We start from the raw sequence: 12,905 nt of genomic DNA, 5'->3' as shown, positions 1-12,905 counted from the left end.
CGCCGACAGGTGAGCCGCACGCGGGGCAGCCTGTGGCCGGGCCGCGCCCGGGTTGTATTGCTGCGCTCGGAGCGCGGCCGCTGTGGGGCTGGGAGGGGTTGCGCCGGGTCCGCGGCTCATCTGCCCGGGAGCCGGGGGAATTGGGTCTGGAAGGCAGCTCGTAGATGCGAGCGGAGCAGTCAGGCTGGAGCGGAGAGAGGTGCGAAACGTCTGACTCCTTTCCTCCAGTACGAGACAGACTTCCAACCCAGTTCTGCAGAGCTGGGACCCCAAGCCGGAGCCCTAGCTAAACGAAGCCGCGAAAGTGGGGCAGAAAGCGGCCGGGGATGCACACCCACACAAACACAAGCACGCACGCACGTTCCCACGCCGCGGCTACCCCTGCTGCTTCGGGGGAACCGTCCCGAAGAAAGATGGGGGATTCGGGGCGCAGCGGCACTTCCTCCAGAGCTTCAGCGTAGGGAGCCTGCAAACCACAGCACTGGAATGCTTACGCCAAAAATCAAAGAAAACCGAAAAGGCGTCTGCAAAGGCAATCGCGAGTGGTGCCAAAATAGCAATTAACTCATTTGTAACCAATTAACAATTAGGCAAATCTTCGGCGTAGACTGGAGCTGACGCAAGTCTCTGGAGCTACTCCGCTCTCGGGCTGCATGTTTCTCCTTCCAACTTCCGTGCGGAATGGCCGGGTGTGGTGTCGGATAGGCTCTTTGTTTCTGGAGCGAGGGTCTAAGGGTCGCGAGCAAAATTCCACTTTATCCCGCAGGACCTTCGGCGGCCACGCCGCCCTCTGCTGGCTTCAGCCGCAGACGCCTTTCTGGGAGCCCCAGGCGCGAGCGCGGAAGCGACTCTGGCTGGAGCCAGTGGGAGGACGGTGGGTTCCCGGGTGGTCTCTGTGAGGCTGGGTCTGAACCCTACTGCGTCTGTCCCACAGGCTTTGCGTTGCAAATTCAGTGTTACCAGTGTGAAGAATTCCAGCTGAATAACGACTGCTCATCCCCCGAGTTCATCGTGAATTGCACGGTGAACGTTCAAGACATGTGTCAGAAAGAAGTGATGGAGCAAAGCGCAGGTAAGAGGCTGGCAGCCCTCTTCCTCCTCCCCTCTCCAACCTGGGCCTAGGTGGAAGTGAGGGGCCATTCCATTACAGGAAAAGATTGACTTTGATATTATGCACACACTAGTTTATCGCGGATTTACTTTTACAGTGCTGGGAAGATGAAGAGTTCCAAGTTACTTTAATCTCATTACAGCTAATTACCAGGGCTTCTCCCCGAGGAACTGGGAAGGGGATGTGCATTTAAATGAATGGCTCTCCTCTTTTTATTTACTCCCCTTACCTTCCTCTGCTAAAAGCTGATCGGGAGACTGGAAAATATATGGATAACCAGCCCTGCTTGGGCAACTAGACAGTAGCCTGTGAGCAGTGTCAGCCTGAAATATGAAGCTAGTTGAAGTTCCCAGAGGTCAGCACTTGAAAAATGTGTTTTGTCAGAGAGCCACGCCATATTTCTTTGAAGAACACTACAGGATCTTTATTTAATTTTAGAACTAATGCATCAAATTCCAGGCACAAATTGCCAAGATCTTTCAAAGGAATGTAGTTTCCAGTCCCACAGGCTTAGCTGCTGGCAGGCTGATAGAGGGCCTGGGCACCGGCCAGGTGAAGAAGGGGAGGTGGGTCTTGCTAGCAGCAAACCTCCCTCATTTCCTGCAGAATCTTCTCATTGAGCAGGAACTATCAGAGTCTTTTCAGAAGTCAAAATCTCCCCTTAAAGTACAACTAGAACTTTGGTGAACTAGGGTTTCATTTCCAAGGTCAAATCGACGAATATAGACTTTGTCATTTTAAAGATGTTGAAATGATAGATGAATAATATTCAGTGAACCCAAGCCCAGCTTCTGTGTAGCTGGCTGGACTGCACTGCCCACGGAGCCTGGTGAAGGGCCTGGAAGGGTTAAGTGAGTCCTTTAATCCGGTAGCAGATTAATGCAAAGGCTCAAGTTTTAAAGCCAGTGTTTTGGGAAAAACAACTTTGGGAATGTTGTTATCTTCTCAGAGAAGGGTCTGACTGCACCTTGTGGATTGCCACTTAGTTACTTGGGAAGGCACTAGCTGGTCACTGTACTGTGAGGTGGGGTGTGTGTGTGACTTTCAAGGCTATTCTTTTAGATTATGATCAGTCTAGGTGTGGATTCTTTCCACCAGAATCATTCTTCTAGGAAATCAGAAATGTAATTGCTGTCAAAAATAACTTCTCAAAGAAAGCAACATGCATTGTTTGGTTATATGGGATGCAGGCTGTTAAAAAAGCCAAACAAAACTTAGCGATGGGTCTTTAGCTAAGATTGACATAGGTGATTCTGGTGAGATGTTTCTTGTCTTCTTGTATTTCATTCCTGAGAATTTAATCTGAGCAAAAACGGACTACCCTTCCACCAGAGGAACCTCTGTGATTTTCATCAGAATCACTCTGAACACTTTATTGCAACTCTCAAATATTTGTAGCTTTCTTCCAGGCAGACAGAAATGACGATATGGAACTTCCTTGTCATCCTCCAGGTCACTGCTTACCTGGGGATCATGTTTCATAACCTGGGATATGATTTTCATGAAGAGAGGAAAAGCTATGAACCAAATTGCATTCAGAAGAGGTGGCTTTCTGAGGGATATTTCTTGCTTTTTGAAAGTGTACTTTGAAGATGCACTTTGAAAATGGAATTTTCAAGTGTTCAGTTTTTCATCTGGCTTCCCTCTCTCGTCTACCTCACACTGTTTTTTGTTTTGTTTTTGTTTTTTAAAAACATATCACTGGCATGATAATGCCTAGCTTCTCCCTCAAGAAACAGCACAGTCAGCGCCTGACCTGAAGTTGCTATTAGCTCAATCAAAATGGGCACTGTGTATCTTCAAACCGGGTTCCTCTGGCCACATGTCATAGACTAGAGAGTGACAGACACGAGAGAAATAAGGCAAACTCAGTTGTGAGGTGTGAGACACACACACTGCTGATGGGCTCAAAGGAACTGGTTAGGGGAAGGATGCAAGCTCTGCACACGGAGTATCCTGAATTCAACAGAAATCAGTCAAACACACATTTCTGTGTTTTGAAGTTGAAGGTGGGGTAGGCACGGGAGAGAGAGTGGGCTGAAATGTCTAAGGCATTTCCATTTTCATCATGCAGTGTTAGAAACCAATCTGTGTAAGTGGTGATTAACTCTACCCTTGTTGGCAGGGCTAGAGAGTCAACCTGAAAACTGATTGTTAAGCGAACACAGCTTAGTATACTCATCAGTGTAGCAACAGCTGATTTCTGTTGTATCCTGCATGCACCAGGTTCTTTCTTTGTGCCTTATGTGGGGATATCACCTGAAATCTGAGAGTCCTCTTATGAGGCTCCTGTTTCCCAGGCTCCTACCCATGGGCGTTTCGTTTCATTGCAGGGTCAACTTCTCCCCACCTGTTGAATGATGCTATCAGGTGTCGAAGTCAGAATTGTTTCTGCTTAATCAGTGATACATACCGTTTCAAGAATTTCAGTGCTTTGGAACTGAAAGGGTTTTTGTTTTAGTTTTTAAAAAATTATATTGACTTATCTATTAGAAAAATCATAAAAGGGGAATCTGACAATTTTCTTTCTATTCCATCTCTTACAACAACCTCCCAAATTTCTCTTTTAATGAGAGAAAGTTCACCAACTTTTGCAGCTGCTGCTGCTGCTGCTAAGTCACTTCAGTCGTGTCCGACTCTGTGTGACCCCACAGACGGAAGCCCACCAGGCTCCCCTGTCCCTGGGATTCTCCAGGCAAGAACACTGGAGTGGGTTGCCATTTCCTTCTCCAATGTGTGAAAGTGGAAAGTGAAAAGTGAAAGTGAAGTCGCTCAGTCGTGTCCGACCCTTAGCGACCCTACGGACTGCAGCCTACCAGGCTCCTCCATCCATGGGATTTCTAGGCAATAGTACTGGAGTGGCTTGCCATTGCCTTCTCCGAACTTTTGCAGCACATACACAAAAATTAATCTACATTTGCATAAAGATTATAAATAAATATAATAGAAGAATTATATTGATAGGAGTAAACCATAAATGGTTGATTTATAGTTAACGGTGTGCATCAGAATCTGAGAGTTCAAATTTACATCTGGGCCCCTCCTTGGACAGGCCACTTTCAGGAAGTCTGTGGTGGAGCTGGCCAGGGGTCAGCCCCTAAATTGAGAGCTGCTGGTCTGGACCAACCCTTTTGTGTATTAGAGGAGTAAAACAGGAGTCAGGGAAATTAGATGTCTGGTCCATGTCTGTCAGTCAGACATGACCGAGCCAACCCCTTACACAGTAAAATACGTCTCCAGGGTTGCCTGCAAAGATAATTCAGGCAAAGTGCTAAAGACGTAGACAGTTCTCATGCCCACCAAGTTCACCTAATAGGCTTAGTGAACTGGGTTGAGTGGACGATCCACAAAATGGATTTTGCAAGAACAGGAGAACGAACTCGGGATTTGTAAAGTCTGAGTGCTATGGCATTTTCCATAGGTAGAGAAAAAGCAGGGTTTTAAATGGACTAAGATTTTAATGCACCAAGCAAGTTTGATTTTAAGTAGGAATGAAAGGCATTCTTTTTGAAAAAAAAAAAAAATACCAGCAGTGCAATATGACCAGGCCCTCAGATAGTCCTTTCTGGATTAAGTCTGCAAACTCAGCTCTTATGAATTTTCAGGCAGGTACATTGAATTTTCAAGTGTGAAGTACATTTAAAATTAACCTTTACCTATTCCCCAGAGTGGAGAAGGAACTGGCAGCCCACTCCAGTATTCTTGCCTGGAGAATCCCGGGGACAGAGGAGCCTGGAGGGCTGCCGTCTATGGCACCGCACAGAGTCAGACACGACTGAAGTGACTTAGCAGCAGCAGCATTCCCCAGAGTGGCATTCCTATGGGGGCTGAGCTTTCTGCTTTTATTTCCCTTGGTCAGTTATGGAGAAATAAGGCGTGGATTATGGGGAGGGGAAGGCTTCTTTTATTGTCCTTACTAATTGATATTTAAATATTTGCATAATAAATGACTTGTTCTCTCCAGCTCTGCAATTAATGAGTTAGTGTCTACTTACCACGCCACCCTTGATAATGACATTTTTCTTGCTCTGGCTTATCACTGCACTCCGCAAAATATTTCAAACATTGATTTTCACTTCAGAATAGAAGCCCCCGCCCATGAATTTTGAAACCAGAGTATAAAGAATGTGAATCTGCATTTGTTTGACAGTGCAATCTTGTAATTAGAGTTTTTCCTCTTGACTAGATACAGTGAAAGGGGCATAATTTAATTTTTATAGACTAGCCAATTTCTGCCCTTCGTAAAATATAGCTCTGTCAGTGAGCAAAATGTTACAGGTTCTCCTAAACCTTATTTAAAAGTTAAATGCAGTGTATTGAGAGAAAGTTCATGGTCGGAATCAGTAACCTAATCGATCTCTTCACCCATCCTTTGCAACAGGCATTAATCTATTTGTCTGTTTTGCGATACATGAGTTACTGATTTATATGCCATGTTGCATCTACATTATGGCCGTATAAGTAATGACTATTTTCCTTTTGGATTACTTAGTTGCTCATTAAATTGGGCGAGGATGGCTTCATACCTTAGACAGATTACTTTAATGCCTTATTTTCTCATGACCTAAAGAAGGGATAGCAAGGGAGGACCTGGGGGTCTCTGAAACAGTCATCCACTTTTAGCAGAAAGAAATAGCAAGTTAACCATGGCCTGTGTTCTCTGCTTAATTTCACTAAGATTGAAAATGACAGGCTACAGTGAGCTTGGCAGGAAGGAAGGGTCAGTTTTGCCAACCAGTATTATATGCCAGTCCCTTTATACCTGGATTCTTTCATTAAGGTGCACACTCATGGCATGTATATGTATATGCATATATTTAAAATTTTCCCTATATATATTTATTTGCACACAATCCTAATTTTTGTGAGAAGAGGTGAAAATATGCATCCTCCTTCTTTGTAGCTGTTCAGGTCATAAACGCTTAACCTGTGTTATATTGTAGGCACAAAGTTATTTTCTAACTTTTTTCGCCCCCAGAACATCTTTGTTCAGAGTAGCAGTGATGTCTGTCAATCTTCTAGTTCCCCCTGTCTGCTCCATATCTTTTTCTTTGACTCATTCTCTCATATCGTCTCCCTTTTGAACATCCCACCTGCAGCCCATACTTTCTCACTCTCAAATCCATTATGAGATGGTTATGGAATCCACTCCAAGAGTAGAGAACAGAAATGTAAAAAATCACCATATTTTAACTTTGCCAAGGAGACTGCAACAGGTTTAAAAACTTTAAAATAAAAAAGATTCAGATGTCAAAAAAGATATCCTCGTGCATTAACATTGGCCCTGCTAAAAGGGTTTCTATGTCAGCCTCAATGAAGGTATGAATTATGTGGGGAAAGATTCTGTGTGGTGAATGTCAATATCACCGCCTCTTTCCCAGCGGGACCCTGAAAGAACACCTTTTTCTCCAAGGCAAAACACTGCCAATCTAGTTGTTCACTTAAGTTCTCGAGATGCATCCATCTCTTTCATGTGGCAGGCATAGCAGACTTTTGAGGAGGTCTTCAGAGGGTGAATATCAGATGTCTTCAGTCCCTTGGACTCTCCAGTAAGTAAAGCATTTGTTTATGTTAACTTTCTAGCTGAACAAGCAGCCAGGGCTGACCTCCCATCTCCATAGATGAAACATTTGAGGATTGATCCAGCTCTCCCACGGCACTAATTCCTCCCACTATGATCTCATGAAAGCTTCCATCATTGATGGTTTTCCTAATGAGTTTAAACAGAGAAGCTTCAAAGCTGGGTTTTCTCTCCCAAGTGAAAAATGAAACGCACTATGAAAACAAAACACACTGTTTGCTTTGAACTCTGAAAAGGAAATCTGCTTCCCTTATATATTCCTGAAATAAAAAGATCTGAATTTACAGCCTGTTTTCTTCTTCCTTCTCCCCTTCCTGCCTTCTTTCCTTCTTGCCCGCCTTCCGCTCTCCCTCCTCTTACCCTTTTCTCTCCCCCTCCCTTGCTCAAACCCGGCAAAGGTTTATTACCACACTGTGCAGAAGTAGTCCACACCCCAACCCCTGTCGTCAGCTGTTGAGTGAAAAGGGGATCTCTCTCTGTTAGGGAGCAAACAACCATGTGCCAAGCTTCCGAGTAACTTTGAAGAGGTTACTCAGTTACCGCATGTCCCAGGGGCTTAGCTTCCTTGCCTGTTATATGTCGAAACAAGTCACCCATCTTCTTATGAGATACAGCAGGGCAGTGAGGAATGCTGGCAGTCTAGTCATCTTAAGGTACCAATTCTAAAGATGGAAACCTGCAGGAATTCTCACCAGGAGTTGCTTCATTCACTCACCATAGCTGCCTCTGAAGGCTGGCCCAGATAACCTGACTTAACTCTACACACACTTTCTCAGACTGAAGGAGTCCTTCATTTAACCCTTAACTCCTTAAAATAGGATCCTCACAATTAGCCTGGAAGGTCCACAGTGAGATAATATATTCACTTGATGGTTGTTAATCTGAGATGCAGAGAGATTCAGCAGTTTACTCAGGACCACACAGCTGGTGGGACTGAAATTCAAGTCCTTCCTTCCCTGGGATTTTTTTTTTTTTTAATCATTCTAATGTCATTTGTTTTTGTATTTTTAATTACAGTTTTATTGAGATATAATTTATGTATCATAAAATTCATCCTTTTAGAGCCTTTTTGGCTTCAGGGACCGATTTTGTGGCAGACCACTTTTCCACAGACCAGGGTAGGGGGTGGTGGTTTCAGGATGATTCCAGTTTATTGCATTTATTGTGCACTTTATTTCTATCATTATTATATCAACTTCACCATAGAACATCAGACATTAGATTCCAGAGATTGGGGACCCCTGGTTTAGAGCATAAAATTGATTGTTTTTAGTATATTCACAAAGTTGTGAAAATAGCCTAATTCCAGATATATATCTAATTCCAGAACATTTTCATCACCCCAAAAAGAAACCCTGTACCCTTTAGCTGTCACTAATCTGAGAACTACTACTCTGTGTCTCTCTGCTTTGCCTATTCTGGAAATTTCATATAAATGGATTCACACAATCTGTGTTTTTCTGATTGCTTCTTTCACTTGGAATAATGTTTTCAAGGTGCATCCATTTCATACCCCCTTTTGAAGTGCATTTTTCCTCTTGCTTTGCAGAGGTCAAAAGGAAAACTCAGGCTTGGCAAGTTCTAAATTATAGAATGGGGTGGGGTGAGATGGGGTAGGAGAGGACATGATGGTGAACCTGGAATTCCATAGGCTAATTAGCCAAATTGCTACGGCGAACTAAAAACCTGTGCTAAGAGCAAGCTGTCTCAGGAAGCCATAGGGCAAAGGAATTCATAATCGTCAAGAATCTGCTCTGGGCTCCCCGTCCATTGCCTCCACATCCATTGGCATCTGTTAAAGGGTTAATTGACTTTTCCCTGTTGTTGCTGCTCAGTCCTCGGTCGTGTCCTTATTCAGCTCTCTGTGACCCTACGCCAGGCTTCCCTGTCCTTCACTATCTCCTGGAGTTTGCTCAGATTCATGTCCATTGAGTTGGTGATGCCATCTCATTCTCTGCCACCCTCTTCTCCTTTTGCCTTGAAGTAGTTTGTTAGCCACAAGAATCCTCAGGGATCTGGGTGGGCTATCACTGATACTAGAAGCTCTTATCTGTGATCTAAGCTGCCCATCCCAACATCTGGCGTCCTCCATAGACCACAGCCCTCAAGCATCCTGCACCACTTAAGCTAGAAGAGATCTTCATTTATAATTTCAAAGAGGTTACTGGGACACAGAAAGTTTTCTTTTCTGAGAGTCTGCCGAAACAGTTTGATCAGTCCAGCTCCTTGTTCTTTCCTTGAGAAGGCCTGAGGGTAAAGCAGGGGGAGAAGCATTCTGGGGAGAGATTTTGGCTAAGGAGACACAATTCTTGTGTGGTTTTATCATCTACCATGCGTACTCCGTAAACATGTGCAAATCTAACCATTTTTCCCCCATACCAAATCACTGATGAAAGTTTTTATGTAGGCATGACTGTTTACTCCTTTAGAAGGTGTAAGTTTCTTCTGTTATTTCTTTCTCCGAGACTAAGCTGAATACTCCTTTGCCTAGTGGTACAGGGATTGTCTTTTGGGGCTAAGAGAATTGCTAGAAGACAATGCGTTTCCTCCTCCCCTGGGCATTTTACAAAAGGCCATATCTATAACATAGGAGCTTCAATCAGATCTGTGATGAGTCAGGCTGCAGTAAACAAAAGAATTATGATATATGTTCCTAATTCCTTCTATCCATGGTAAATTTTGGGCCGTAGCTACATTGTTATTCAGGAACTATTTTCACAAGCCAGAATTATACTGCATGTTCCCTTATTAATAAGTGGCTTCCAGTGTTCTGATTGCTTGCAACAGCCCAAAGCAGTGCAGTAGATGAGCTGAATTAAGTGCTTTCCATAAGGTGAAACCATAAAGAGTTTGTAAGCAATTGCTTCCTACCCCCCAACAGTGTATTTCAGTATAATAAAGCAGTGATGGTTCATGACATTGATTGTGAGCTTTATGACTTTACAAAAACCAGGAGAGGGATCCAGATGCAAAAATGATGAAGTGTTGTGTTATTTTAAGGAAGCTGTGATACTTGGTCCAGTGCATTTCATTTCTCACTGGACATGGGCAATAGCTTTTTATGTTTTTCTATTTCTTGGACTTGTTGACGAGAGCGGAAGATTGGTAGAAAGAGTGCTGGGGCGTGTGGTACCCGGTGTGGCTCTCAGCCCTCAGCCCACTATGGTCCACACACACTGTACTTGCCCTGAATATGATGTGCACAGCAGCTTCACATGCCCTGCGCTGAGGCTACTTCAGAGAGCACCGGCATGAGCAGCTGTATTGAAAGTGATGCTGGGTGATGGGTATCCTGTACTGTTTTAACACTTATGTAAAAGCTAGCAAACCACTCGGGTTTCCCATAACTTCAGAAAACCAATACAGAAATAATAAGAGGTGGGCAGGTTGACTAGTTGTCCACCCCATGAGGCTGTCCAAATGGATCTTGGCTTCAAAGCTTGCTGTGAGATTCTTTTGAGAATTTCCATGGCTTCAGAAGGAAAGGCTGTGAGCGGGTGGGGCCCACACCCAGAGAGGGAAGAGTGTGCTGACTTTCTTTGAAAAGGCCGAACATCATTCTTCTCAGCCTGTCTCAGGCTGTTGGAAGGGAAAAAGAAGAAAGCAAGTCAGAAGCAGGTGTTTTACATAAGAGCAGGTTAAGATCCAGAGAGACTAAACCAACTTTGTTGTAAAACCTGGGTCTGTATGTACAAGCCAAGGGGGCCCTGCTTACCTGTGCCTGCGCTTCTAGCATTGACCTTCTTGGTGATGAAAGGAGGATGACAGAGGGATGCTCTGACAATCTCCAACCAGCAGTGAGCATGGCACTGGATCCTCTAGGATTTTAGAGTATCTTTTCCTAATAGAATTGGATTGTAGCTTCATTCACTGGTGTCCATTTCTGGTGTTCATTTCTGCGCCCAGAGCTCCTGAGCACATTACCCACATCTTCCTTTCTCTCTGCCTCTCTCTCTTTCTCCCCCTACCTTCTCCCTGTCTCCTTTCACACACAGACACTTCCACTCACTCTATGTAGACACTTCCACTCACTCACTGCTATGTAGACACCTCTTAAATACTTGCTGAATAAGTATCCTTGAAAAATCAAGTTCCAAGCTAAAATAAATAATTTATCTATTGGTATTTTAGAAGTATTATACCGAAAATGAGGAAGCTTAAATCTCTATCATAAGAAAAGAACAAAGTTGAGTGTACTATTGGCTTTCTCATTACACTTGAAATGATCTACATGCCCATTAATGGCATGTAAGAAACAGCTCTGAAGTGCAGTTCACCCCAGTTTTTCCTAGGTGTCAGCTTTTAAGTCTGATCTGGCCAAGCTTTGAATAGGAATTTTTCTGGAAACCAGACACCCCAACTCCTACAACATTCAGCTAACTTGGTAGTCAAGCCAGTTGGGGACAGGTGACCATCCAGCCAATTCCATCAGCTGGGGGTATAAGTTATGTGGAACTCCAGAACATGGAGATCCACCTTGGTTATGAACTCCCTTAGGAAGAAAACCAATCCTCCCACGTAGTCATATTCCCCCAACAAACCTCTGTTCCCACCAGGCCTCTCCCACACAGAAGATGCAAATTGAAAATACATGTGAAGATGTCCCACAAGACAGAGGTAATCCAGACTTCCACCTGGGGGATGTACTTCTAAACCATTTAATTTTAGAAAATTAAATCACAGAGGGAAGCAGGAAAAAAAGACTATGTATTATGTTTTTGCTCTCCTGTGGTCTATCTTGCACTTAAATTGTTTAACTTGGCTTTAAGAACTAATTGTTTGTGTTCTTGCCCTGTTTATTGAATATCATCAATATCATTGTCATAAAACCTGGATGCATACTTAGGTTGAAGCTCGAGGAAGTTCTGACTGCAATAGCTTCATGCATCGAGAAAGCATTTTGGTCTACTCCCCTTGTTGGCCTATAGGTCATAGTTTCAAAAGAGCATTAATGAGCCACTGCTGTTGCCAGATCCCTTTAGTTTTTACCTCCACCTGGACTGCACTTTCTGTGCCACTTAAGAATGTCTTCAGTGGCAGACAACAGAGACGTAAGCTCCATAAAAGTAGGTATTATTTACCTAACAAGATTGTCCAGAAGTAGGCTGTTCTGGGGTTGTTTCCACAACTCAGTGATGTCATCAAAGACATCAAAGATTTTCTCCATTTTCCTCAGCTTTGGTTTTCTGTCCATAGGCTAATTGACTCTTGGTCACAAAGTGGCTGCTTGTATTCAATTAAAGGAAAGGGATAGCACCAAGGAGCTTTTATCTTCAGCTTTTCCTTTTACCAAGAAAGCAAAATCTCTCTTTTCAAAGTCCCTCGGAGATACTTCTCCTTATTTTTCATCGATCTGAGTGTGGTCTTGCGACCGTTATTTGTTGTAAAGGAAGAAAGCAGCGGGTGGCTATGGGGTGGACAACTGTCAGTGTCTGCCAAATCACTTTTTGAAGAATCCTTGCACAAAATTGGAAAGAATCAAGCACAGCGCTTCCAGTGCCACCCCACCCCCCACCGGAGCCATTTTGCCACCGAGGACTCTTGTTCCTAATTTGGGTAAATCTGTATGCATGAAATCTTTGGGCCCCATGATGTTAATGTTGCCCTTTGAGAACAATAATCAGAAGGACTTCAAGGTTAAAAATGCAAGAGCCCGGTTTCATAAATCACTGAAGGCACTCTGCTTAACATTACTCACTCTTTTGCCTGAAACAAACATTGAAATGCATTATCAGAGGACCTCCATTCATGAATCACTGTCACGTTTTTTTTTGGCCATGCCTTGTGGTATGCAGAATCTTAGTTCCCAGGCCAAAGATGAAGCCTGTGCCCCCTACATTGGATGCACACAGTCTTAACCACTGGACCGCCGGGGAAGTCCCCAACTGTCACATTTTGGAAAAGGAAAAGAGCACATGTGCTAGCAAGTGATGTCCTGACTGTTTGTTCAAGCTGTATGTGACATTTCAGAATTTTGGTTCACTGAATGGTGAGATATAAGAGTATAAATTTTAGTGTGAGGATATTTCCACAGGAGAGAATGGTGTTTCATGGCGAAAAATAGAGGTGCCTTGGGTTAAATGCTTCGATGTTCTTGAATCATTGCACCTAGAGCCATTTTGCCACCAAGGACTCTGTTGTTCCTAATTTGGGTAAATCTGTATGCACAAAACTGATTATTAATCTCTGGGCCCCATGATGTTAATGTTTCCC

General features: G+C 43.8%; 1 protein-coding gene across 1 annotated transcript in view; it reads left to right on the top strand.

Moving 5' to 3' along the window:
• The window catches only part of LYPD1 (LY6/PLAUR domain containing 1), a 56,721-nt gene that overhangs the window by 668 nt on the left and 43,148 nt on the right, over positions 1-12,905 (top strand). Inside the window, exon 2 of the mRNA XM_055397871.2 lies at positions 935-1,072. Coding sequence (XP_055253846.1) covers positions 935-1,072 — 138 coding nt within the window. The remainder of the gene's footprint in view (positions 1-934; positions 1,073-12,905) is intronic.

The sequence above is a fragment of the Moschus berezovskii genome, chromosome 2 (assembly GCF_049115385.1).
Source record: "Moschus berezovskii isolate FMDL1 chromosome 2, NW_MosBer_1.0, whole genome shotgun sequence".
NCBI classification, from domain to species: domain Eukaryota; kingdom Metazoa; phylum Chordata; class Mammalia; order Artiodactyla; family Moschidae; genus Moschus; species Moschus berezovskii.
This window is presented reverse-complemented; position numbering and strand designations above follow the sequence as displayed.